Consider the following 27113-nt stretch of genomic DNA (forward strand, 5'->3'; position numbering starts at 1 on the left):
CATATTTGCGTGAGTTTGCATAGAGCCTCAGAGACAGAAACATTTTTGAAGTTGGATAGAAGACCAAGAGACCTGACTGGACAGGGGAAAAATTGAATCTTGAATGCAAGAGAACATGTTTGCTCCCCTCTGTGTGGTCTAAGTTGTTTTTCTTTGAATCACCTCCCTTTCTTCACCTTTATTCCCTAAACCCCATCCTCTGCTTTACTAGTTCTTTTCCCCTAGTACAGATCATCTGTTAACATACCATATAATGTACTTGGATTCATGTTTATTACAGATTATCTGTCTTCCCCCAGCAAGAACATCAGTTCCAGAGGACAAGTGTCTGCCTGCTTTGTTTGTTGATGTAAACTAAGCACCTATAAGACTTTCTGACTCAGGGAGGAATTAAGTCAATGATCAATTGGTTAAATGACCAACAGAAGAGTACTAGGCAGGCCTATAGGTTTCAAAATTTTGTGATTTTCATTAGCTATTGTAAATAAGCTGTTCTGCAGTTAATGTTGCAAGGTTAAGACACGTTTCTGTATCTATGATCAGCATAAGCATAAACTACATTTGAAGAAAATGTTTTAGACCCAACATGATAGCCAAATGCACATTTGAAAACAATTATACTAGTTTATGTGTTTTCCTTGTCCAAAATATAATTATATTCCTTTTCAAAAACTTTTCCTTACATATGTGTGTATTCATATATGTTTGTATATATAAATAAAATTCCATCTAGTCAAAGCTATAGTTTTCCCAGTAGTCAGCATGAATGTGAGAGCTGGAACATAAGGAAACTGAGACCCCAGGAACTGATACTTTTGAACTGCGGTGTTGGAGAAGACTTTTCAGAGTCCCTTGGACTGGAATGAGATCAAACTGGTCCATACTAAAGGAAATCAGCCTTGAATATTCATTCAAAGGACTGATACTGAAGCTGAAGCTCCAATACTTTGGCCACCTGATGCAAAGAATTGACTCACTGGAAAAGAACCTGATGCTGGGAAAGATTGATGGCAGGAGGAGAAGGAGAAGGCAGAGGATGAGATGGTTGGATGGCATCGCCGAGTCAATGGACATGAGTTTGAGCAAGTACCAGGAGATGGTGGAGGACAGGGGAGCCTGATGTGCTACAGTTGGTGGGGTCTCAAACAATTGGAAATGACAGAGTGACTGAAGTCAATTGAAGGTATGCATATGTGTTATGTCCATAACATAATGATTATATAATTATTCTACATAAGTCACATTGACAAATATGCTATTTCAGTTTCAGGTATCATTATACGTAGATAATGAGATATGCTGTTATTTTGATTTCAGGTGTACAACATAATTATTTGATATATATTGCAAAATGATCACCACAATAAGTCTGGTGAACATCCCTCATTAGAAATAGTTACAATTTTCTCCTTGTGACGAACACTTTTACGATCTCTTAGCAGTATGCAAATAGGCCATAAGTATATTCCCTTTTTGACTTAGTGCAGTTAAATGAGACAAGTGGCTCTGAGTCTTAGAATCAAAGAATCATGTTGAAACAGTTGAGTTGAATCAAACTTCTCAGTGCCAACTCAGAGAGAGCTTTCTTGAAAAATCCATCCCTCATTAGGCCCACCTGGCTCCCATCACACATAGTATACTGTGCAGGCCTAGATCGGTGTTTAAGGCTATGGTATCTTTTCCACGTGTCCATGCATGTCTTTCTCAACATCATTCAGTGCTTCATCTGTCTCCTGTCTTCACTATCCAAACAGGTTATAATTATGGCAGAAGATGTCTAGGTAGCTAGACTCACAGTTGCTGCCCACTGGGCAATTTGGAAAGAGGCTGGGAAGGAGTCCTTCCAGTATTAGTGTTTTACTTTCAGGGGATTACAATGCTTTGCAGTTTGAAGAGTCAATCAATGCAAATATGTCTCACGAGTGAAAACTGTTTAATTATTTATTTTATTAGTGATTAGATGACCGTCTGCTGACAGTAAGGCAAAGAAGGGTGAGTAAACAAGGGAGAATTCAGGAAAAAGGATGAGAACCTCTTGGAGAAAGTGGGCACATGATTAAGGAGACCATGACCTCTATTTGGTTTAGGTTTTAGGTTTTGTCTAGGCTGGCTCTGTAAAGGTATGGGTTGTTTCCATTTGATTTCCATTCATCCTCTGTGCTTTACAATGTATGTCTTATTTAAGTGTTGAAAGTGACTAGTGACTTACTGCTTGTTATCACTGGGTAGCACCGCTTTGGTTCTGTTATTCCATAGCGTCTAACAGAAATACCTTAGAGTACTTATTTGTATCATTTGCTGCAGACCCTTAACATTTTTTGGTGATTTCCGCTACTAAGATGATGAAATACAGGAAACTAGAGCTCAGGTGCTTTTGCATAAAACTGTAATTTATCTCCCCCCTTCTCTCTGACTTTTCAGTCATTTCTTGACTCAGCTAGTCTCATATTGTTCCATGCCTTTTTTGACTCTTACGTTTGCCTCATTCCTTGCATGTGGTCAAGGTCTATTTCATTTCCTGTAAATCTCACATGCTTTGCTTCTTTTCACTTGGAAGAGCTCTCTTTGATTTTCAGTGTCATAATATTCCCAGCTCTTTCTCGTCCCTTTCTTTTTCTCTATCAGCCCCAACAGCCACAACTCCTCAATCCATATTAAAGTTTCTCTTTTCTAATTCTGGACATTCTGCTCTCTTGGACTGAATATTCTTGGTTTTCTATTGTATTGAAGAATAAAGACAAACTCTCCATTTTGCCATAAATGATTCTCCCTAATGCATAAAAATCCATACAAGTATTTCTCCATTCTAACCCTACAATAATATATGCAGTATATCATGGGAGCATAATCATGAGAGATACAAGATGAATGGTAAAAAATGAACATATCTCATGTTTTTGTCAGACTTGATTTTCCACTGATACCTTATAATGCTATATGTGTTAATATCTCAGTTTCCTTGATCTGGGATGTCAGAGATCCTTACTTCATAGGATGATCCTAAATGAATTGACAGATATACTGTCTTTCTATTTTTGCACATCAAGGTCCCATCAACGTTTCAAAACTCCATCATAAAGCTACCCCATTTGCATCACCCCTATGACACACTCAGATGGCTCCTAGCTGTACTTCAATCCACTGTGGCCCCATGGTGGCATCACATCTTATTCTTCTTGACGCTACCATGCAACATAACAGTTGGTGTGTTTATATCACCCTCTCCTTCTTTACAATTTGCAGGCCTGCTTCTGGAAAATAGAGATTTTTTAAACCTCAGTTTAAATCCTCATTTTACCCATGACATGTGATTTACTAATCTATAATGTCAGTGAACTTCAAAGGTTCTTCATTTGTTTGTTTCCTTTTGGGAACCATTGTTACTAGTCTCGATACAATTGGGCCATTTCTTTATATGTAATCTCACATGGAAATCTATAAAAGAGGAGGATATCAACACTTTCTGGATGGCAAGGGAGTGATTGTTAAATGCTGAGATGTTTGCTCTTAGGATATTAAAAAAAGCATATATATTTGGGTCCTTAAAAATAAAGTGTTCTAACAGCCTTTCATCCTTCACTACCAACATCCTAGACTCACTTTCCTTTTGCTATTTTTCCTTCCTTCTGTCTTTCTCTTCCTTCTCTCTTATTCATCCCCCTTTCATTTCTACCTTTTGATTTCCCATTTTCTTTGTCAGGAATTGCTACTAAAGCCCAAAGATGCTATAAAACCAGCCCAGCCACATCACTGACTCCTTAGGAGAGCCAGTCAAGAGATTGGCCCTCATCCTAGGTTGTTTGGAGGCTGTTAAACAAGCTGAGTATCTCTAATCGAGTCACATTGCTCCAATCTCAGTAGAGGCTCAGTCTATTTGGGGGATTTTATAATTCAGTGACCTACTAGGGCATATTTGTAAGGCCAAATAATTAATGACAAGGATAGTTAATCTAAAAGGAAGAGAGAATGGCATCTCACTTCTCATGTAATGTGGTTTTCAATCCAGCTTTCTGATCTACTCAGTTCCTATGTGACCACTTGGACAATTGTCCAGAATCCACAGTGATGGACTGATGCACACCAGTATTTCTGACATTCAATCATTCAGAGTGTTTATGATACATGGGTTTCCTGTGGGTAAGCTAGTAGGCAGCTCACTGTGGGCTGCTTAATATTCTCCAGATGGTGCTTGCAGAGTGAGGGGAACAGAGAGGCTCTGGTGACTACTGCAGGTGGGGAGCTATGGGTTCCAGAACATTCCCCCTGATTAAAAAGGAAACTATGAATTTGGGGATCCCCAACTTGTGAATGTCCTGGAAAATCACCAGGATAAGCCCTCAAGAGAAACGTTTGTCAGCCAGGGGGAATTTCAGATCAGTCCATCTGGACCAAGAGAAGGCTACAACAGCACCATGTAAATCAGTGATGTCAGAACTTTCCCATCTCGTTACCATCTACCCTGTTCCAACATGGCCCAAGGAATGAAGATCCAGAGAGGGAGAGAGAAGAAACCTTGCAGAAATGGAGATGTCTGCACTTCCTGGTAGGTCCCCTGGGCCTCAGCAGGGGAGAGGGAAACACTGAATAGGCTGAATATGAGATGGAATTGACACATGACTGACCTGGACTTGGGAAACCCAGAGTGATGGAATGTGTGGAATGGCTGCAAGGTGATGCAGGAGATGAGGATGCAGTGGAGTGTGGGTGACGACAGCCCCTGGAGGAGGATGAGCCAGGTCACCTTTGTATCTGCTATGGTCTCAGCCTTTGTGTTTCCCCAGAAATTTCATATGATGAAACCCTGATTCTCATGGTTATGGCATCTATAGGTGGGGCCTTTGTGAGGTGATGGAGTTATAAGGATGGAACCTCTTCAATGAGATAATTGCTTTTATATATAAGAGTCACTCAGAGCTCCTGAGCCATCCTCTGTGTGACAACACAGTAAGAAGTGTGTGACCAGAAAGGACCCTGCATGACCACGCTGTGGAAATCCATTTCCATTGGTTTTAAGCCTGTTTTATAGCAACCCAGAAGGACTAAGACAGCATCCTAACAATGTTTAGACAGTTCAGTAAACTTCATGCTATTTACACAAAAGTGCAAAGCACTTATCTTGTCTGGTGTAACACTGAGATAGTTGACTGACAGTTTGTGGCTGGCTTTCATTAAGAATCCTGAGAATTCAGTCTTCTTGGTAGCATGACCAGAACCATGAGGAATTGTCTAATTCTTTGATTCTAATAACTTGACCCAGAATAATTGCCTGTGACTTTTACATAATCTCTTAATGGTCTTCTTTGTAATGCCAGGTTCTGCTATTTGTGACTACTTGTAATAGGCGCTTCATTCTCTCAGTTGTAGGGGTGGATTTTCTTTTGATTTACTCTTAAAGGAAGATACGAAATGTTAAGAAATTGCCCTCTTAGGTTTTGACACTCTAAAGAGTCTGTGTTTATTTTTTAAGAGGGGACCCATGACAGAGCATGCATTAAAAAGCTGTAAATTTCAAAGAAGCTTGCTATGGGATAGATCATTACGACCACCTCAGAGCTGGATGGGATGTCTGTGGGTATAGCACGTTTTGCGGGCTCGGCACGCCAGGATCTTGATGTACATGTCAACTTTACGTGAATCCCTGCGCAGGCAGTGGAACAGGTTATACAATTCAGAATGACGCCTATCTTCATCGCTGGACTTCAGGGATGGGAGTCCTGACCAGGTACTGGAAGCATTGTGCATCATATTCAGGACTGGAACAACAATCTAAATATCCAAATGATAATGACTTCTTATGCATTTTATTTGTATCTGCTTATCTTTTTTCTTCTAATTATCAAATAAAGATTTGGAGAAGACATATGAATATAAAACTCTCTATATATGAATTTTGGAGCCAGCTTATGAGAAAATATTAGAAATCTAAAAAGTAGAGATGTAACTCCAGTTTAGTTTTAAATTTCTCTTTTCTTCCTTCCCCCTCTCATCCTTTGATTTGAGGAGAACAGAGAAAGAAGAAAAGTGGGACTTCAATAGCATACATCCTGGGTTACTTTAAAGAAAAATGCTGATCTTGGAAATTCAATTCTTTAGTACTATTACTCTTGAAAATATTTCAACCACCTGTGCCCAGGAAGAGGCAAGCCTTTGGTGGAATTGTGTGCAATGCAGGGAAGCCTGCACATGTCAAAAATTGCAGTGAAATTCTGATTCCTTTACAGTAGAATCTATCACTATGAATGACTAGGCTCCTGCTTTATGTAGTAGCAGTCTAGCATATAGAAGTCATGAATCTTTTTCTTACAAAATGAGATATTTCCAAATCCTGACGCATTACAGAGGTCACCTCTTTCATTCAAGAACAAAGCAAGAAAGCCCTCTGCAGGATGCTCACCTTCCTGAATTGACTCCCTATGAATGCTTGAAGTTTCTCTGACATGTTCTCAATCTCTATGGTGCTTGATAGGAAAGCCTCTGACAATTCTTTCATACTCTTCAGCTCCGTGACTAGATGATACAGAGGATTTTTCCAGGAGTACAGTAACACGAGTGTCCACTTACTAAGGTCTTCATTCTAAGCCACCATAAGAAACAGTCTCATGAAAATAATCATAATTCAGTGGTTTTGGTAACATGTGATCTTTGTTCAGAGCAGTTGACCTAAAAAACTTTTGGTTATTCCTATGTGCATGGGGCTTCCCTCTTGGCTCAGAGGTTAAAGTGTCTGCCTCCAATGCGGGAGACCTGGGTTCGATCCCTGGGTCGAGAAGATCTTTGGAGAAGGAAATGGTAACCCCCTCTAGTATTCTTGCCTGGAGAATCCCATGGACAGAGAAGCCTGGTAGGCTACATACAGTCCATGGGGTCACAAAGAGTTGGACACGACTGAGCGACTTTACTATGTGCATGCAAAGATTTTTGAAGGTAGTAAAAGTTGCAAAAGTATAAAAGGTAAGCTGTTAGTTCACACTTTGCTGAATTATTAAAAATCTAGATTATTTTAGGAACTGACTCTTCTGATGCGTTCTAATATATAACATGAAGAATTTTCCTTTTTCCTCTGAAATTCTACCACCACTCAGTGAGTTCTTTTGTGTTTGTATATTTGCATGAGAGAATCTAAGTATTTACAGCAAGTCAGTACGTGCCTGCAGTGCCTGACCCAGGAACGAGGGATTCCACCTGTGCCCACGTCATTGTCACCCAGTGATTCATTCGTATTAAAGAATCAGATGAGTCCTTCGCATTGATTTTTGATTGGTAATTGTTTTATGATATTACAACAAAGAGACAAGAAAGAAGACATGGCATTCCTAAACAGGCTTCTCTCCTCAGCTGATCCCGACACCAGCCCCCTGCTGACTCAGAAGAGTCTGTTTTGTTGACATGTCTCCAGGCAGAAAATGGCACAGCATTGTCTTTAGTAACAGCATCAGTGGGATTCACAATGGAGGGTTTTGCCCCCTAGTTCACTACTACTAGCAGAATTGAGCCTGAAAATCCCAGGGCTGACGATCTCTAGTTAATATGCTTGATTTCTTTACAGCCATGAACTGTTTTACTGGTAAAGAACAGAAAACTGAATAGGATTAAATATAGTAATGCACATAAAGTGCTTAGTAAAATGTGAGGCCACGTAGTAACTCTCAATAAACTTTAAATTTAAGCTTATTGACAAATCCCTCCTCTTCTTCCTCTTTGTCCTTTTTCCTTTACTTGTTCACCCTCATTATTAGTGAGCTTTACAGAGGAAAAGAATGCTGGTATCATTAAGAAGGTTGTAGAAAGAGAAGATTGAATTTTAAGGGGGGATGCATGTGAAAATATTTTAAATAATGTTAGGAGGAACAATAATGCAGGAAATCAGAAAGGAGAGATTATAACTGTGAAAATTTGGAGCTGCAATAAATGATTGAGGCTTGATACGTTAACTGTGTTTTCCTCAGAACAGCAGCAAGTTTTGCGGCCATGAGAAGCAAAGCAATGTTTTATAGGCCATTGTGGGGGAGACTTACAAATTAAGAATAAAAGGTGACAGAGGAGTCATTGAGAATGACAAATGAAGGACATATCAGAGTAGTACAAGCAGAATCAGGAGAGCCTTGAAAGGCAGATGTGAGGGCTTGGGTGGTGCAGTATAGGATTCCGAAGTAGGAGTCACTAGTAACAGGGAGGACTGAAAACTGGCGTGTGTTTCTTTCATATTCATGAATTTTGCAATCTTATATTTTACACATGGAAATTCCTATTCATGTCCTGTTTTCATAAGGAATAATAGCAGCAATCCTGTGTCTAATGCATTGGTTGAACTAAAGTTGTCTGCATGGACAATTTATAGATCTGTTATTTATCTTGCTACTACAAATCTTTAGTCATCCCTTTATTTTGCTCATGCTTCATGAACTGCATAATATAATTTCTCTTCAATTGCTTACAGTTACCATAACCTCTAATGATCTGACGTCTGGTAACCTACATACTGTCTCATCTGAAACGGTGAAAAACCCAGGTGAAAGACTCACGTTCATCTGGTGGGCTTTATCTCTTTCTTCGGGAGAATGGAAGGAATTGGTGTGGCAGCTGTCGGTCGCATTGATATGGTACAGTTTGCCCTGGGCGTATTTTTCATCCTGAAAGTGATCAGGTAATTAGTTAGTGTTGTTGGACATTCAGTAGATGAACCTATTAACAGAACATTAACATGTTTGATAGACATGAATTTTTTTTAACGGGGGGTCATCACAAAATTTGAAAGTCATTCTTTTTATTTTTTTCTATACATTGTTTCTATAAAAATGATTTTACATATAACTTTTCTAAATTTAACCTTTTCCCTTCTGTTTTATTATTATCTTTTTTTTTTTTTTTTTTTTTTGCTATTTGAATTAAATATAGTACGTATGTACCAATATTTGGTGCTTCCCATGGGACAGTAGTGGTAAAGAATATTCCTGCCAATGCAGGAGATGTAACAAGACTCAGGTTTGATCCCTAGGTGAGGAGCATCCCTTGCAAGAGGGTACAGCAGCATACTCCAGTATTCGTGCCTGGCCAATCCTATGGACAGAGGAGCCTGTTGGGCTACAGTCAGTAGGGTTGCAAAGAGTTCGACACAACTGAAGTGACTTAGAATGCATGCATGCACCTATATTTAACCATTTAATCTCTTGTTTACCTGGAAAAGTTGGGAAAAAAAAAAAGGACAGTCAAAATGGAGGATGAAAGAAAATCTAGTGAGTAAAAAGAACTGCCTGAATTTAATAGAAACCTTTAGCACCGCCTTTTATTAGCTGTCTGTTCTGCTGAAGGCTCTTTGATTTACCTAAAAGAATTAACATACAACTTTCAAATACCTTTGCAGAAAAAGAATAATTGTTTCCAATTATAAACATCCCTTCTTAAAACAATAATTTGTAGCTTTAAAAAACTACAAGTATTCGTTTTTGAACGGATTCAGCTTTGTTTAACATGTTCCATCCGCCAAGTTCACAGCTGAGCTGCTGCTGCTGCTGCTGTTGAGTTGCTTCGTTCATGTTCGACTCTGTACAACCCCATAGACGGCAGCCCACCAGGCTCCCCCGTCCCTGCTTTCTCTGGGCAAGAACACTAGAGTGGGTTGCCATTTTCTTCTCCAATGCATAAAAGTGAAAATGAAGTCGCTCAGTCGTGTCCGACTCTTAGTGACTCCATAAACTGCAGCCTACCAGGCTCCTCAATCCATGGGATTTTCCAGGCAAGAGTACTGGAGTGGGTTGCCATTGCCTTCACACTGCAGAGCAGTTCTCATTTACTGGCTATTTACTCTGAGCCTGGAGAAGAAAGCCCACGGAGACCTTGAAGGACCAGAAAATCCATATGATTCCTTTCCTTAGTCCCACCTAAAAGTGCTTTGTGTCAGGTAGTATTCTGGACTGAATGTGTGTTCTTCAGATTCATGTGTTAGAGACCTAACTGCCAAAATACTGTGTTTTGAAAAGGATTCTGACCTTTTGAAATCCCATGGTTTATAGGCCACCAGATTCCTCTGTCCATGGGATTTCAGGCAAGAATACTGGAGTGGCTTGCCATTCCCTTCTCCAGGGAATCTTCCAGACCCAGGGATAGAACCCAAGTCTCTCACATTGCAGGCAGATTCTTTGCCATCTGAGCCACCAGTGAAGCCCATTAATGGTAAATGAGCTCTTAGGGTGGAACACTCATCCAATAGGTTTAGTGTCTTCATGAAGCGAAACACCAGAGAATTCTCTCTGTGTCTCTGTGTCTTTTCCTCTATCTCTCTTCCCTACCCCCCACCCTTTGTGAGGACTCACGGAGAAGCCAGCCTGGGGAGAAAGAGTCCTTACCAGAACCTCACCTTGCTGGCATCCTGATCTTGGACTTCTAGCCCCCAGACTGTGAGGAAATAAATTTCTGTTGTTTATTCCTCAGAGTCTTCTATGGCATTCCTAGCTGACAAATACAAAATCATTTGTTTTGCTTATTTAAAAAGAAAATGAATGAAAGGAAATTGAACAATTTATTGCACTTCTTAGGAAACTTTGAGATTTCACAAAACTGATTCTTTCTTCGATTTCCACATCTTATGAACTGACGGCTTCTTTGACCGAGAGAGTGTGCTTCTGCAGCCTTCTTGTTTAAAGGATAGTATAGCCCCATCACTTAGGGGAAGTTTCCTTCTGGGAACCTGGTGTGCTACAGTCCATGGGGTCGCAAGAGTCGGACACGATTTAGCAACTAAACCACCACCAACATAGTACTTACAAACTCCTTGAACATTATTGTGGAACGGTTATGGAAATCGTGAGACAGCCAGGTGGCATTGATAAACAAGTCTGTAAGGTTTTGCAGGAAGGTGTCAAACTCGTCAGGACTGCAGGACAGGCATGGGTTGCCTTGGCACAGGAGCAGATTTGACATGACCAGCAGCAGGAGCAGGCAGGACCCTGTTTAAATAAAACGTGAGCCATTCTGAGATGACCTAGTCACCTGAGGTTGTAAAATCCATCCTGTGGAAGAAAGCCTTCTCTTTCCCTGTTGCTGTGAGCAGGAGTTGCTGCTGTAGAAGCTGGGGTGGGGAAGAAGGAGTGACTTCTGTGTAAATTTAGATGGATGATGATATTTGCACAGATAGATAGTTGGAGAAGCAGGTTACTCCCTGTGTTTTTGAATTGCTCCCAGAAGTACTTCTGTGCTCTGCAAACATTTGGAACTTAATTCTGAGCCAGAGTGTTTAGGCCATTCTTTTAAGACAGTTTAATGTTGGGACTCTGCAGACTCTGAGCAGCAAGGCCCTCTAGGAGTTTGTAATTTTTTTACTCTACATCGACTAATTGAATTTTAGACACTGAAATGACAAGAAAAGTACAATTTATCTGTGTGGTATACCATCACACTGGTTAAGAGATCACTACTATTGAGTACAGAGAGAATACTAAGAGAAAAAGGATACTGTACCTTGGATCTTCTAACTCACCTTTGTAACCTCATGCATGTCTTTAATACTTTCCCAAAAGCTTTCAAACATCTTAAAATTTGTGTTTCACAGGAACCTTCTGAGATAGCCTTAATCTTCACTATGATCATCAAGTTATGTTAATGAAGATGTGATGACTTGGAGAGGGCAAGTGATTTTCCCCAGTTCCCATTATTAGCAGATACAGGTGACTGGGCACCAATACACTCATCTGTTCACTTCCTGATGTCACATCACACATGCCTGTGGGCCCTCGATCTGCATATGTGTAACCAGGACCACAGCAGGAGCTGTGATGACTCTGCTTAAAGAGAAAAATATTTTATCTTTGACTGCAAAACAAAGCGACCCTAGAACATTGGTTTTATCCACTTGTTCTGCTCTGTCTATAAAACACTCCCTGTTACAGTCTCTAACAATTATCAGTGTGGGGGCCTGGTTCTCCTGGCTAGCCTTTCTTCTAGGCACCTTGACAGCTTTTCTACTTTTATGCATCTTTAATACTCTCGTTACGTTTGTTTCTTTGAGAAAATTGCAAATAAATCTCCAAATGGTAATACAAGAATATTACCTGGTCAACACCCAAGACAACGTCATTGGCTCTGCAAACAAGGCCTGTCTCTTCCTGACTTTGACTTTATAGGGACAAAATTTACCTGTCTGGTCGGGAGTACATCCTGACACCCATGGAGCTTAGGTTTTGAACCGTCTCCAAGCATCTCCTCTTTGACAGTAGAACCAGACCTTCATGCTTCCGTGATGTATTGCAATATTTCAGAAATTATTCCTGGCCCTACCTTTGGCCAAAAGAAGCATAAAATCATAGACTCTTGCAAGCATGATTTTAATATTACTTTTCCTGTGTGCCCTTCGTAAGTAAGCAGAATTTAAGACTGAAGTGAGCAAGAATTGAGTTTGGACAAGAGAACTGATAAAATAGAGATTTTATCCTCCTGCATGAGATCTGAACATCATTCTTTTCCAATTTACCAGAAGAGTGACAATTTAATTAAGAATAAGATATCAGCATTTACTAGGTTTTCTCTGCTTTTAGTTATTTTAAAGGGGCATGGTGTGTAAGAATAAAATGGTTATTTAAAATTAGTTGATGAAAATAAAAGAAGTGGTTCTCAGAAAGGAGACATATCAGTTGGAGAAGCTTGGGACTATCTCTCTCATCAACTAAAGAGCTTATTGTGATAGGCAAGAGGATAATAGCTTATATAACATAAATGTATTTGTGTGCCTATATTTCTGTGCATGTATACATGTGCTATGCATAAATATATGCTTAATTCCTTCATGAAACTTTGGACCTTACAAATTCTATTTTATAAGAGGCGATATATATAGCAGAAGATGCTTACTCCTTGGAAGAAAAGTTATGACCAACCTAGATAGTATATTCAAAAGCAGAGATATTACTTTGCTGACTAAGGTCTGTCTAGTCTAGGCTATGATTTTTCCTGTGGTCATGTATGGATGTGAGAGTTGGACTGAGAAGAAAGCTTAGCGCCGAAGAATTGATGCTTTTGAACTGTGGTGTTGGAGAAGACTCTTGAGAGTCCCTTGGACTGCAAGGAGATCCAACCAGTCCATTCTGAAGGAGATCAGCCCTGGGATTTCTTTGGAAGGAATGATGCTAAAGCTGAAACTCCAGTACTTTGGCCACCTCATGTGAAGAGTTGACTCATTGGAAAAATCTTTGATGCTGAGAGGCATTGGGGGCGGGAGGAGAAGGGTACGACAAAGGATGGGATGGCTAGATGGCATCACGGACTCGATGAAAGTGAATCTGAGTGAACTCCGGGAGTTGGTGATGGACAGGGAGGCCTGGCGTGCTGTGATTCATGGGGTTGCAAAGAGTTGGACAAAATGAGTGACTGAACGGAACTGAACTGAACCCTAATTCCTTATGTAATTGATCATTTATTGGTAGATGACTAACTATATTTTTTTTCCTGTTAAACTCTTTTTTTTTAAAATGTTTTATCTCAAATATTTATTTTTTAATTTAAATTTATTTATTTTAATTGGAGGCTAATTACTTTACAATATTGTATTGCTTCTGCAACACATCAGCATGAATCCACCACCGTGTACACATATTCCCCATCCTGAACCCCCCTCCCTTCTCCCTCCCTGTACCATCCCTCCAGGTTATCCCAGTGCACCAGCCTAAGGATCCTGTATCGAACCTGGAATGGTGACTCTTTACTTATATGATATTATACATGTTTCCGTGACATTCCCCCAATACTTATTCATGTGTTTCCTTTAGTAGCACATATATTTAAAATTTGGAATAATACTGAGAAGATTAGCATGGCCCCTGCCCAAGGATGACACACAAATTTGTGAAGCCTTCCATATTTTTCTGTAACAGCTTCGAGGGTTGGGATGGGAAGGAAGGTGGCAAGGAGGTTCAAGAGCAGGGGACATAGGTATACCTATGGCTGATTCATGCTGATGTTTGGCTGAAAGCAGTACAGTATTGTAAAGCAAGTCCCCTTCAATTAAACATCAATAAATTCAATTATAAAAACTGTTATTGGAGATCATATAACAGGTTCACATATCCATTGTATGACTAAAGAGTTCTAAGAAACTGATGGTGTAAATTATCATTGGTTAGTGATTCATTAACTTTATAGTTGAATGAGAAAAGTAAACTAACAAACACTACTGTCTTGATTCAGTGCCATAGCAAGCTATAATCCTTGTCTGTGTTCGCTTTTAGGTGGTATAGTGCCCAAACTTTGAAACTGAGCCTGTTCCCAGAAGCGCACAGTCATGAGTCCTGCCCAGGGTGTTTGTTCCTGATGCTGGAGGCTTCTGCTCGCTGGTCACTAACGCCGAAATTTTCTCTGCTGACCATTCTCTGGTTCTGTCATGTGCACAAGTCTTTATATTTTGGTTTTCTAATTTGATTGTCTTATTCTTTTGACCAGACTACCAAGTCCCCTTACGATTTATTTTTCAAACCCTTTTGTGCTTTGATGTTTCTGATGCTCATTAGTGTATTTGCTTCCATGTCTACCTCTCTAAGTAATTTTCAGCATCTACATAAACCCTACCCTATTCTCTTACTGTCTAGATTTTGGCATTTAGCATCAGCATATTTTTATGAACATCATTTTCCTTCTGGTGTGGTTTCTGGTACACAGTTTAAGCTGGTTGGCTCACCTCTTGCTTGTTCGTGTCGTCTCCAAACAATTAGAGAACTCTGATTTCTTTCTAGGCAATGCTGCCCCTTGTTTTGATACCATTGCTAATTTTTTATGATTTCACTTCCTGCCTCATAAAATTTGTCTTTCTCAATCTACTGTAATTTGAGTACTATGTGCTCTAGGTTGGTATTACTATTTTAAATAAATATCCACTAGTATAGCAGAGAATTAAAGGAAATAAAATTACAGTAGTATTAGTAGTAATACATTCCCCCAAATTATAATCCAGTAATGCTCCCAGTTTTAAATGACTTTCTATGCATGCATTCTTGAAGACCCCTACTCATTTTTCCTTTCTAGGTGTTTCCATTTTGAAATAGGATGTAGAAAACAATGGAGTGGAAAATTCTGAAAATCACCTTGGATTTTAGATGCCTCAAGGTTAAGTATGTAATTATTAGTTTGTTATAGTTAATAAGGCTATTCTGAGCACATATAGCTCAGTGTAGGGTGATAGCTATTGAATGAAGGATGTATACTCTGAACTGCATCACCAAACAGGTGATTGGAGATAAAGAATGCAATGCCAGGAAAACACAGGCTTCTGTTCTGGAAGGAAAAACTTACAGTGTCTCTCATCTACAGTCTACTCTTCAGATTTTTCAAATCACTTGCTCTTCCTCTGCTCATTTAATAATTTGGGTTGTTTGATTTCTTTCAATACTGAGTTGCATGAGTCTCTTATATATACTTGGGTATGAAGCCCTTACCAAATATGTGATTTGCAATTTTTTTTTCATTCCATAGATTTTCATTTCATTTTATGGATGGCTTCTTTTACTATGCAGAAGGTTTTGAGTTTGATGTGGTCCCACTAGTTTATTTTTGCAGTTCTTGCTTTTGCTTTTGATGACTGAGTCGTTTGAGATGCTTGTATTTTGGAAAGCAATCCTTTATCAATTGCTTTATTAGCTATTATCTTCTTCCATTCTTACCAAAAGACACGGACTGGCTGAATGGATACAAAAGAAGACCCATAGATATGCTGACTGCAAGAGACCCACTTCAGTTCTAGAGACACATACAGACTGAAAGTGAGAGGAGAGAAAAAGATATTCCATGCAAATGGAAATCAAAAGAAAGCCAGATATGCAACTCTCTTATCAGAAAAAACAGACCTTAGAATCAAAACTATTATAAGAGATTAAGAAGGACAGTACCAAATGATCAAGGGATAAGTTCCAGAAAAAGACATAACAATTTTAACAATTTATGTACCCTACATAAGAACATCTCAATACATAAGGTAAACACCAACTGACAAAAAAAGGAGAAATTGACCGTAACACAATAATAGTAGGGCATGTTAACACCACACCTATACCAATGGATGGATCAACAAAACTGAAAAATAATAAGGAAACATAAGCTTTAAAGTAAATATTAGAGCAAACAGACCTAACAATATCTTCAACACATTCCATCCAAATGCAGAAGAATACACTTTCTTCTCAAGTGCACATGGAACATTCTCCTCATCTTGGGTCACAAATCAAACCTCAGTAAATTTAAGGAAATCGTAATTATACCAAGAATTTTCTCTGACCACAACACTATGAAACTGCTACTGCTACTGCTGCTAAGTCACTTCAGTCATCTCCGACTCCATGTGACCCCATAGGCGGCAGCTCACCAGGCTCCTCTGTCCCTGGGATTCTCCAGGCAAGACCACTGGAGTGGGTTGCCACTCCAGTGCATGAGTGGGTTCCTTCTCCAATGCGTGAAAGTGTAAAGTGAAATTGAAGTAGCTCAGTCGTGTCCAACACTGTGCAACCCCATAGGCGGCAGCCTACCAGCCTCCTACATCCATGGGATTTTCCAGGCAAGAGTACTATGGTACTAGATATCAATTATAGGAAAAAAAAAAAAAAACTATAAAGAACACAAACACATGGTGATTAAACAACACATTTTTAAATAATGAACAATTTGCTAAAGAAATAAGCGAAATCAAAACATTCCTAGAAACAAAGAACAATGAAAGCATGGTGATCAAAAACCTATAGGATGCAACAAAAACAGTTCTAAGGGAGAAGTTTATAGAAATACAAATGCTACCTCAGGAAACACATTGAATAGACAACCTAACTTTATATATCTATCTTTAACTCTTTTTAAATTTCTCTTATCAATGTCTTTTTTTAATATAAATTTATTTATTTTAATTGGAGGTTAATTACTTTACAATCTTGTACTGGTTTTGCCATACATCAACATGAATCCACCACAAGTATACACGTGTTCCCCATCCTGAACCCCCCTCCCTAAAGGTTTTGCATAAAATTTTTCAACACCTTGCTCGTTTATTTCTAAGTGTTTTATCTTTTTTTATGCAATAGTAAATGGGATTGTTTTCTTTATTCCACTTTCTGATAGCTTGTTGTTGATATGTAGGTAGACACCTGAGTTTCAAATATTGGAATATAGTAAACATAATGCACACCACATCTTTAAAGAATAGACATTTTCCCACAAAAAAGACACATAGATGATCAACAGGTATATGACAAGATGCTCAGCATCACTAGTAATCAAATGATATGCAGATCAAAAGCACAACAGGTATCACCTCATACCTGTTTGAATGGCTAGTACCAAAAGATAAGAAATGACAAATGTTATTAAGGATGAGGAGAAAAATGAGTGCTTATGCACTGTTGGTAGGGATGTATACCAGTGCAACTCCCATGGAAACACACTGTGGAGGTTATTCAAGAAATTTAAAAGAGAACGTTTATGTGATCCATTATCCCACTTCTGGATATATAATCAAAGGAAATGAAATCATTGTCTCAAAGAGAGACCTGTATTCCCATGTTCATTGCAGCATTATTCACAGTAGCCTTGGTATAGAAACAACAATCTTTCAACAGGTGAATGAATTAAAACAATGTGACATGACATATATAGGTAAATATTATTTAGCCATTAGAAAAAGAAAGAAATCCTTCCATTTGTGGCAACATGGATGAAACTGGAGGGCATTACAGTAAGTAAACTTAGTCAGAGAAAGACAAATGCTATATGATGTCAACTATAAGGAGTTTCAAAAAAAGAAAAACAAAATATGGAACTCAGAGTAGAAAAATGATTGCCAAAGACTGGAGGGTAGGACAAATAGGGATAGATTTTTAAGGATTACATATTTATATGTATAAAATATTAATAAGGTGAGGATTTAAGTTTGAGCTTCATGATCTAATCATGAGATTGAACAAGCTCTGGGAGTCGGGGATGTACAGGGAAGCCTGGTGTGCTGAAATCCTGGGGTCACACAGAGTGGGACACGACTGAATGACTGATTGAACTGAAGAGAGTGGAACTTACCTGTGTTCTCCTCAAAAAGCAAAAGTTAAACATGTGTGGTGATGGCAATCTTACTTAATAGAAAGGGAAACTCATTCCTAATACATGCACAAATGGGAGTGGACAAGATGGCGGAGCGATAGGTGGAAGTGGGGTTCACCTGTCTCCACGGTGTGTCAAGAATGTCTAGAGATGCAGCAGTTCCCACAGAAGACCAGGTGAGCACTAGAAGGAGTCCCTAAGTACTGAGAAGGAATATCCGGATCCATACAGAACTCGGTAGGACGAAGGAAAGAAGGGACAAGGAGGAAGGGGAAAGAAGCAGGAGAGCAAGTGGGACCAGCCTGCACCAGGGGGTGAGGGAGCTGAAGCACAGGGGAGAGATCCCCACGTCCATGGCCGTCCACTGGGATGAGGGACGCATTTGAAGCAGTTGAGGATTGAACTAACTAATCTGTGACAGTCTGAACAGATTGAGAACCACATAGGCAAGCTATGCTGCAGCCTTTCATACCTCGGACAGAGTTGTAAGTCCACTGGTGTCCCCGGAAGCTGGGAGCTGGAGCCATGGGGATTGTGGAATGATCCCAGGGTGAGGACTCCTGTTGACTGTGGGGAGTCAGCCTGATGGGATGGGATGGAGGAAATCTGCTGCATGGGATGCTTCTTAAGGAAAGCCATGAGGCCATAAAAGTAGGGTTCTACTGCCTGTGAAGTAGTGCTATCTCTTTCTCCATGCTGGTACCTGCAAGTTGAGCAATAGGGAAAGACTTCAGTGAGGGTGGTCTTTGAGAGCCTGATGCACTAAGCAACGGAGAATTTTGAATGTCTATATACCCGACCCTACCCTATTCTCTGTCTACATTTTGGGTTTTAGCATCGTAATGTTTTTATGAACTTAAATTTCTTCTGGTAGAGTTTCTGGATTACAAATTAAGCTAATTTTCACATCTGGCTCAATCTTGGTGTTTCAAGAAACTTTGAGAACCTTCCTTCCTCTCAAGGCAATACTGCCCTTTGCTTTACTACCATTGCTGACTCCCCATACTTTCACCTCTTCTGTAATATATTCTATATCTCTCTATTCACTATAACTTTAGTAGTATGGGTCCTTGTGTTGATATTAATATTTATAACAAATTATTAATGCAAGCAATAGAAATCCAAAAGGACTACAGTTACAAAAGTAGTAACAAATTACCCCCAAATTATAATCCATTAATTCTCCCATTTAAAACTGATTTTCTATCTATATATTATTGAGGTCTCTTAACTCATTTTCCTTCCTAGGTGGCTCTATTTTGAAATGAAATATAGAAAACAATGGAGTAGTAAGCTCCGGAAGTTACCTTCCCTAATATGCTTCATTAGTAAGGATGCAAATTTTAGGATATTTTCTGCCCCGGTGGAGCTGTTCTTAGTACATACTATAGCTCACTGTGGGGTGATTGCTATTGACTGAAGAATGTACACGTTGAACTGTAATTGTCAAATAAGTGAGTGAAGATGAAGAAAGTAATGCCAGGAAGGCACAAGCTTTTACTGTTCTAGAAGGAAAACCTTGCTGTGTCTCTCATCTACAGTCTAATATTCACATATATTGAGACTCTTACTTTTCTTACACTCCATTAAAAATTTGGATTATTTGGGGGGTTTTGATCTTAAGTTGTATGTCTCATGTATTTTTGGATATTGAGCCTTTATCAAATATATGATTTGGAAATATCTTCTGTCAATCTATAAATTGCCATTTGATTTTGTTGGTGTTCCTTTCTTTGGAGTTTGATGTGGTTCCACTTGTTGTTTTGGCAGTTGTTGCCTTTGCTTTTGGTGTGAAACCCAAAACCTTGTTGCAAAGACTGATGGCAAGAAGATTACCTCAATGTCTTCTTCTAGGGGTTTAATCACTCTAGTCTTTATGTTCAACTTTTTAATCCCTTTTTAATTGATATTTTTGTATCAATTTTGAAACTGTACAGGTACAGTTTCATTTAGTTTCATTTTTTCATAGAACTCTCCAATTTTCCCAGTGCCATTTTGAAAAGTTTGTCCTTTCCCCACTGGATATTCTTGACTCCTTTTTCATAAGCTAACCAACAATATATGGTGTGCATTTCTTTCTGGCTTTGTTGTTCTGCTCTGTTGATCTATGTATCTATTTTTGAGCCAGAAGCAAATCATTCTGTTTTGATTACTATAGCTTTCTAATATATTTGAAGTCAGCAACATTGGTCTCAAACTTTGTTATTCTTTCTCAAGATCACTTTGACTCTTTGGTATTTTGAGATTTAATAAAGCAGAACAGATCAATAGAGACAGGAAAAGTACACAGAAGAACTATACCAAAAAAAAAAAATCTTAATGACCCAGATAATCACAATGGTGTAGTTTTTTCACTCTGAGCCAGACATCTAGAATGTGAAGTCAAGTGGGTCTTAAGAAGCACTGCTGCCAGAAAGCTATTGGAGGTGAAGGAATCCAGCAAAGCTATTTAAAACCTTAAAAGATGATGCTAATAGGGCTCCACTCAAAGTGTCAGAAAATTTGGAAAAGCCAGCAGTGGCCAGAGGACAGGAAGAGGTCAACCTTCTCCCAATTCCCAAGAAAGGCAGTACTAAAGAATGTTCAAGCCACTGAACAGTTGCAATCATCTCCAGTGCTAGTAAGGTTATGCTCAAAATCCTCCAGTCTAGGCTACAGCCTTATGTAAACCTAGAACTTCCAGATGTTCAACCTGAGTTTAGAAAAAGTAGATGAACCAGAGATCAAATTGGCAACATTTGCTGGAACACAGAGAAAGCAAGGCAATTCCAGAAAAAACATCTGCTTCATTGACCTCAGCAAAATGTGTGGATCACAACAAAGTGGAAAATTCTTAAGGAGATGGGCATACCAGCCTTACACATCTTATGAGACCCTGTATGCAGTTCCAAAAGCAACAGTTAGAAGCAGAGAAGGAACAATAAACTGGTTCAAAATTAGCGAAGGAGTCCTTCAAGGCTAAATATTGTCACCCTGCTGATTTAACATATATGCAGAGCATGCCATGTGAATTGCAGGATGGGAGGAGTCATTAAAGGTGCAATCAAGATTTCTGGGAGAAATATCAGCAACCTCAGATATGTGAGTGATACAACTCTAATGGTAGAAAGATAGAGGAACTGAAGAGCCTCCAATGAGGGTGGAAGAGGAGAATGAAAAAGCAGGCATAAAACTCAATATCAAAAAAGCTAAGATCATGTCATCTAGTCCCATCAGTTCAGTTAGGTTCAGCCACTCAGTTGTGTCTGACTCTTTGTGGCCCATGAATTGCCACATGCCAGGCCTCCATGTCCATCACCAACTCCCAGAGTTCACTCAGACTAACGTCCATCAAGTCAGTGATGCCATCCAGCCATCTCATCCTCTGTTGTACCCTTCTCCTCCTGACCCTAATCCCTCCCAGTATCAGAGTCTTTTCCAATGGGTCAACTCTTCACATGAGGTGGGCAAAGTATTGGAGTTTCAGCTTTAGCATCAGTTCTTCCAAAGAACACCTAGGGCTGATCTCCTTTAGAATGGACTGGTTGGATACTCTAGCAGTCCAAGGGACTCTCAAGAGTCTTCTCCAACACCATAGTTCAAAAGCATCAATTTTTCAGTGCTCAGCTTTCCTTATAGTCTAACTCTCACATCCACACCTGACTACTGAAAAAACCTTAGCCTTGGCTAGACACACCTTTGTTGACAAAGTAATGTCTCTGCTTTTTCATATGCTGTCTCTGTTGGTCATAACTTTCCTTCCAAGGAGTAAGTGTCTTTTAATTTCATGGCTGCAATCACCATCTGCAGTGATTTTGGAGCCCCCCAAAGTAAAGTCAAACACTGTTTCCAGTTTCACCATCTATTTGCCATGAAGTGATGGGACTGGATGCCATGATCTTAGTTTTTTGAATGTTGAGCTTTAAGCCAACTTTTCCCTCTCCTCTTTCACTTTCATCAAGAGGCTCTTTAATTCTTCTTTACTTTCTGCCATATGGGTAGTGTCATCTGCATATATGTGGTTATTGATATTTCTCCCAGCTATCCTGATTCCAGCTTGTGCTTCATCCAGCCCAGTGTTTCTCATGATGTACTCTGCATATGAGTTAAATAAGCAGAGTGACAATATACAGCCTTGACGTACTCCTTTTCCTATTTGGAACCCGTATGTGCTCCATGAGAAAAGAATCTAAATAAGAGTATATATACGTATATGTATAACTTATTCACTGTTCAACAAAAACTGCCATTTATAGCATTGCAAATAAATTATACTGAACTAAAAATAAAAAATGAATTAAAAATAAATCAAAGATCTGGAATAAACCATAACCACATGTATAACAGCTTTCAGAGAGCTCTTGGAGTCCTAGCTGATTATGGAACCCCAAAATGGCCTTGGGAGATCACCAAACTTGTAACTGCTATCTGAAGTGAATAAAGTCTTAAGGACTTTCCACACTGAAATTTGTATCTGTCAAAGGCCCTTTTCTTCATATGCATAGGCATGATGTTTCCATGTTGGTCAACAGGTACTTTGTCTAAGATCTCAGTAATAAATTCATATTTGAAATAGGAACATGTATAAGAGGGGTGGGGGGATTGCTCAATGACTGATAACCAAGGAAGACCTTGGAAACACTCTTATATTGTTGAAATCCATCAAGGAGTTTGCCATCTGAGACCCTCCACCTGGGGCTGCTCGTCCTGATTCAGCTTCCTTAGTCCTTGGCTTCCTATCAGCATCACAGAGCATTCAGTATGGATGAGGAATTGGGTTAGCTTAGACAAGTCAGTCTCCTCATTGGGTGCCATGGTCTAAATGCTTGTGGTCTCCCAAAAGTCATATGTTGAAAACCTAATCCCCACAGTATTGATTTTAGGAAGTGGGACCATTGGAAAATGATTAGGTCAAGAGGCAGAGCCCACATGAATGGGATTAGGGCTCTTGTGAAAGAGGCCTGAAATACTTGCTCATCCCTTCTATTTAGCGATATGTCCTGAAAGAGGCCCTCACTCATGCAACCATGCTGGCACCCTGATCTTGGACTTCTAGCCTCCAGAACTTTATTAATAATATGGTTTATAAACCACCCAGCCTCTGGCATTCTGTAACAGCAGCCTGCATGCACTAAAACACTGACTGTGATTAAATGGGGGAAAGAAACAAACTCTCAATCTTGTTTTCCCTTCCAATGTCATAAATGTGGGACAGGTAGCATAGATATTCAATTTCTGAGGCACATGGTGAGATATTCCATAGAACTGTACATTTCTTTCAAATTGTACATGCTTTGACATGCTCATCTGGGTACGTATTTTCTTAGATGTAATTAACATTTAAACCAATAGACTGTGGATTTTATGTGATCAGTTGAGGGTGTTAAGAGCAAAGAAAGAGGTTTCCCAAAATAAAAGCAATTCAGCATCATTACTGGTACCCCAATCACCAGCCCGTCAGCCTAAAGATGTATCAACTGGACCCTAAAGCCCGTCACTGCACTCTCATCAGAAACCTAACTTAAATGCTCTTTGACTTGGAAAACTTAACTTCAATTGTCTAGGGCTTGGTTTTCTCAACTAGAAAAGGAAAATTAGAGTAGACAATCCTTTACATTTCCAAAGAGTATGCAAATCTCTGTATGAAACATGATTCCAAACTGAGGTTTTATTCTTTTTCCCAAAAAATAAATTATCGCTTGGTTGTGCAGCTTCCCTGTTTGGATCTCTTACACTTCTCATTATCTGCTCTATCCCACAGCGTATTTCTCTAGCTTAGATTTCAGAAAATACCTTGATAGAAATAATTACTTGACTGTTATGGAATATTACCTTTATCTTTGATCTTCCACTGAAAAGCAGGAGTTGTAGTTAAGCACACTAGTGAGAGAAACTGTTTCTAAATGTCAGGATGTCACTGTAGGAAGTTTGCTATGCATAGTTACTCAGTCATGTCAAACACTTTATGTCCCCCTTGGACTGATGGACCCCTTGGACTGCAGCCCGCCAGGCTCCTCTGTCCATGGGGATTCTCTCAGCAAGAATACTGGAGTGGTTTGACATGCCCTCTTCCAGGGATCTTCCTGACCAGGGATGGAACCCAGGTCTCTTGTATGCAGGGGGACTCTCCTTACAGTCTGAGCTGCCAGCTCCTAATAAAATAGGTCTTGAAGTATACAGAAGATTCGCAATTTGTCTACGTTTTTTTTCCTGCAACAGTGGGTTTTTTCCAGCTAACATATCAGTCCAGTTTCCATTTACCTGAATGCTATCTAGAATGCAAGTTCTCTCTAAAAGAAAATATCCACACAAAAGGAACTTTTATCTGGAATAGCAGTTAAGATTTTGCTCAGTTGTCAGTTTATCCAAAATACCAGAGGCTGGATATTTGCTTTTATTATAATATTTACTTCAGAAAGAACAAATGGCTGGCCCGTTTCAGCCATGTTTGATACTTAATAAATAGTAACTTCAGGGCAGTTGGCGTAACCGTGTGGACCCAATGGAACTAAATTAAAGGAGTGGGAATTGGTGTTGTTCAGATAATTAACTATAATATAGGTCAGAATGTGGTCAGTGAGATAAAAATTGTGAGAATGAAATTAGGAAGCCATAGGAAGAAGATGGTACCTTCATCTGGGAAAAGTAGGTAACAATGCATCAAGGAGGTAAATTTCTTTTGTACCTTCCAAGAGAAATTAGGTGCTTGAGTACAATGTAACAATATTTGATTTGTAGGCTCACCTTAAAGTATTTTTATCTGTCATCATCAGAGAGCACAGTTAAGAAACTGAACTCCTCTAGTGAAGTTGAGAATCCTATGGTAAATAGTAGACTCAAGTGGCAGGTTCAGAGCACTATCTCTAGTTCTGACCTATTCAGCCTTTTAGTCCATAACTGGATTATCACATTATCTTAGGACATGAACGGCCAGGGCTAGTGTATATGGAATAACAGACTGCAAATCTAGTGGTTTCTATCTAATAAGGTGATGATTAAAACAAATGCATCCACAGTTTTGTGAAAGTAAAAGTTGCTGACATGTCCAAATCTCTGTGACCCCATGGACTATACAGTCCATGGAATTTTCCAGGCCAGAAAACTGGAGTGGGCAGCCCTTCCCTTCTCCAGGGACTCTTCCCAACCCAGGGATCAAACCCAGGCCTCCCACATTGCAGGCAGATATTTCACCAGCTGAGCCACAAGGGAAGGCCCCACAGTTCTAGTTCTGTAATTATGTCCAAATAATCAGGTATGAGGGTTTGAGTAGGGAGAGAAGTCCTCCATGGTTTTAGCTCACTGTATGCTGTTAGAGCAGCATCAATAATTCATTGGAATTTTACTCTGCACGAATGAAAGTGTTTCATTGAACAAACATAACGAAGGCCTGTTGGATACAAATAATGGACAGCAGTGAAGAGCACACATGTGGACTTTGTGAATTAGGACTTAAATTTTAATAGAAAAACAGAAAGAGGTAAATATCAAAGTTAAATGTTGCACCACAATTGGGGCATGTGTCAAGAGGGAAAATCACAGAATGCCATATGTCCACATGACAAGGAGCCCTGAGCTGTGTCAGAGTCAGGAATGGTTGCTTTGGGGAAGTGGTTTCTTTCTGAGGTCTGAAAATGTCAGAGAAGTCATGAGGTAAAAGATGAAGGGTCCTCCAGGGAGAAAGAATGGCATTTATAAAGAGTTAGCCATACATGAGAATATAGAGTGAGAAGAACAGACACGCCAGGATTGAACCTTCAAGGAATTCAATTTACTTGGTAAATCTTAGGCTAACTGGACAATCAATACAAGGTGGTATATGATCCCTCCTGGCTCAGACAGTAAAGCGTCTGTCTACAATGTGGGAGAGCCGGGTTCGATCCCTGGGTTGGGAAGATCCTCTGAGAAGGAAATGGCAATCCACTCCAGTACTATTGCCTGGAAAATCCCATGGACAGAGGAGCTTGGTAAGCTACAGTCCATGGGGTCGCAAAGAGTTGGACATGACTGAGTGACTTCACTTTCACTTTCACTTTCATGATCAGTTGTGAAAGAGATAAGAATCAAGTTTTGTAGAGCATAGGAGATATTTCCATTTGCCAGGTAATTTGGTAAAGATTCACTTAAACCTAGGAAACCTGGTTTCTATTGCTACTTTTGCATCAAGTTTTATAAGTTTTGATAAGTGACTTAATCATTCTTGGATTTCCTTATATATCCTTAATATGAGAGGATTTTCTAGATAATTTCCAAGGTTTCCTCCTTTTCTGAATATCAAGGGAATCCCATTGGTTATTATCTTGAATTAAAAAAATCCTTTTACATACCAAGAGTAATGGCTGAAATATCTATAATATGATATAAAAAGTATTGAAATTCTAGTTTTTTTTCTTTTTTCAGTTTTTTCATCTATGATTTCCAGGTAAAATGGGAAGATATTTAAAGTATACATTATAATATAAATAGGTATACATGATTAATGGATTTCTTCATTGGTTTAATTAACATATCTATTAATATCACCACACATATTTACCATTCAAGATCTTTTTGGTGAGAACTTTTAAGTTTAACTCTCTTACATGTATGCTAACTGACTTCAATCATGTCCAACTCTTTGAGACCCCATGGACTATATAGCCTGCCAGGCTCCTCTGTCCATGGGGATTCTCCAGGAAAGAATACTAGAGTGGGTTGCCATGCCTTCCTCCAGGGGATCTTCCTGACCCAAGGATTCAACACATGTCTGTTATGCATCCTGCACTAGTAGAAGGGGTCTTTACCACTAACACCACCTGGGAATCCCCACAAATGTCAATAACAGATTACAAACCATAGTCATCATGTTACACATTAGATCCTCAGAACTTATTCATCACCTTACAGCTTAAAGTATGTGGACTCTAACTAAATTCATTCTTAAATCATTGATTTCTCAGCATTTATTTTATTTATGACCTCTGACATGTTCTTATATTTATGATTTTGGAGTCAGGAGAAAAGATGCCTCCCTCCGGTTGTAAGCAGTTTAGCATTAGATCTTTGAGGGACCATCTTTATCTAGCAGCTCCATAGCCATCCCTATC

At 39.3% G+C, this 27113-nt stretch overlaps 1 protein-coding gene and 1 non-coding gene across 2 annotated transcripts; one reads left to right on the top strand and one right to left on the bottom strand.

Moving 5' to 3' along the window:
• Positions 1–5547: 5547 nt before the first annotated feature.
• LOC138097989 (chorionic somatomammotropin hormone 2-like) lies at positions 5548–18698 on the bottom strand. The gene is made up of 5 exons (XM_068994196.1): positions 18524–18698; positions 10762–10943; positions 8523–8630; positions 6395–6574; positions 5548–5766 (listed from the first exon to the last, which is right to left on the bottom strand). Exons 1-5 carry the CDS (start codon positions 18696–18698, stop codon positions 5548–5550), a joined length of 864 nt encoding a protein of 287 aa, XP_068850297.1.
• Positions 13740–13850, top strand: LOC138069843 (U6 spliceosomal RNA). Its single transcript, XR_011144111.1, has one exon. It is a non-coding gene; the product is annotated as a U6 spliceosomal RNA (small nuclear RNA).
• Positions 18699–27113: the final 8415 nt, after the last annotated feature.

Source organism: Capricornis sumatraensis, chromosome 22, assembly GCF_032405125.1.
Source record: "Capricornis sumatraensis isolate serow.1 chromosome 22, serow.2, whole genome shotgun sequence".
In the NCBI taxonomy this organism is placed as follows: Eukaryota; Metazoa; Chordata; class Mammalia; order Artiodactyla; family Bovidae; genus Capricornis; species Capricornis sumatraensis.

Bases quoted from the DNA above. Each gene is read 5' to 3' on its own strand.
- LOC138097989 (XM_068994196.1), bottom strand. From the start codon at position 18,698: ATGGCCTCATGGCTTTCCTTAAGAAGCATCCCATGCAGCAGATTTCCT. The intron at 6,575-8,522 runs GTGAGTCTTTCA...ATGGTGGCTTAG, and splicing joins ATAAAGCCCACCAGATGAAC to AATGAAGACCTTAGTAAGTG. The intron at 5,767-6,394 runs GTGAGCATCCTG...TTGGATATTTAG, and splicing joins TAGGGAGTCAATTCAGGAAG to ATTGTTGTTCCAGTCCTGAA.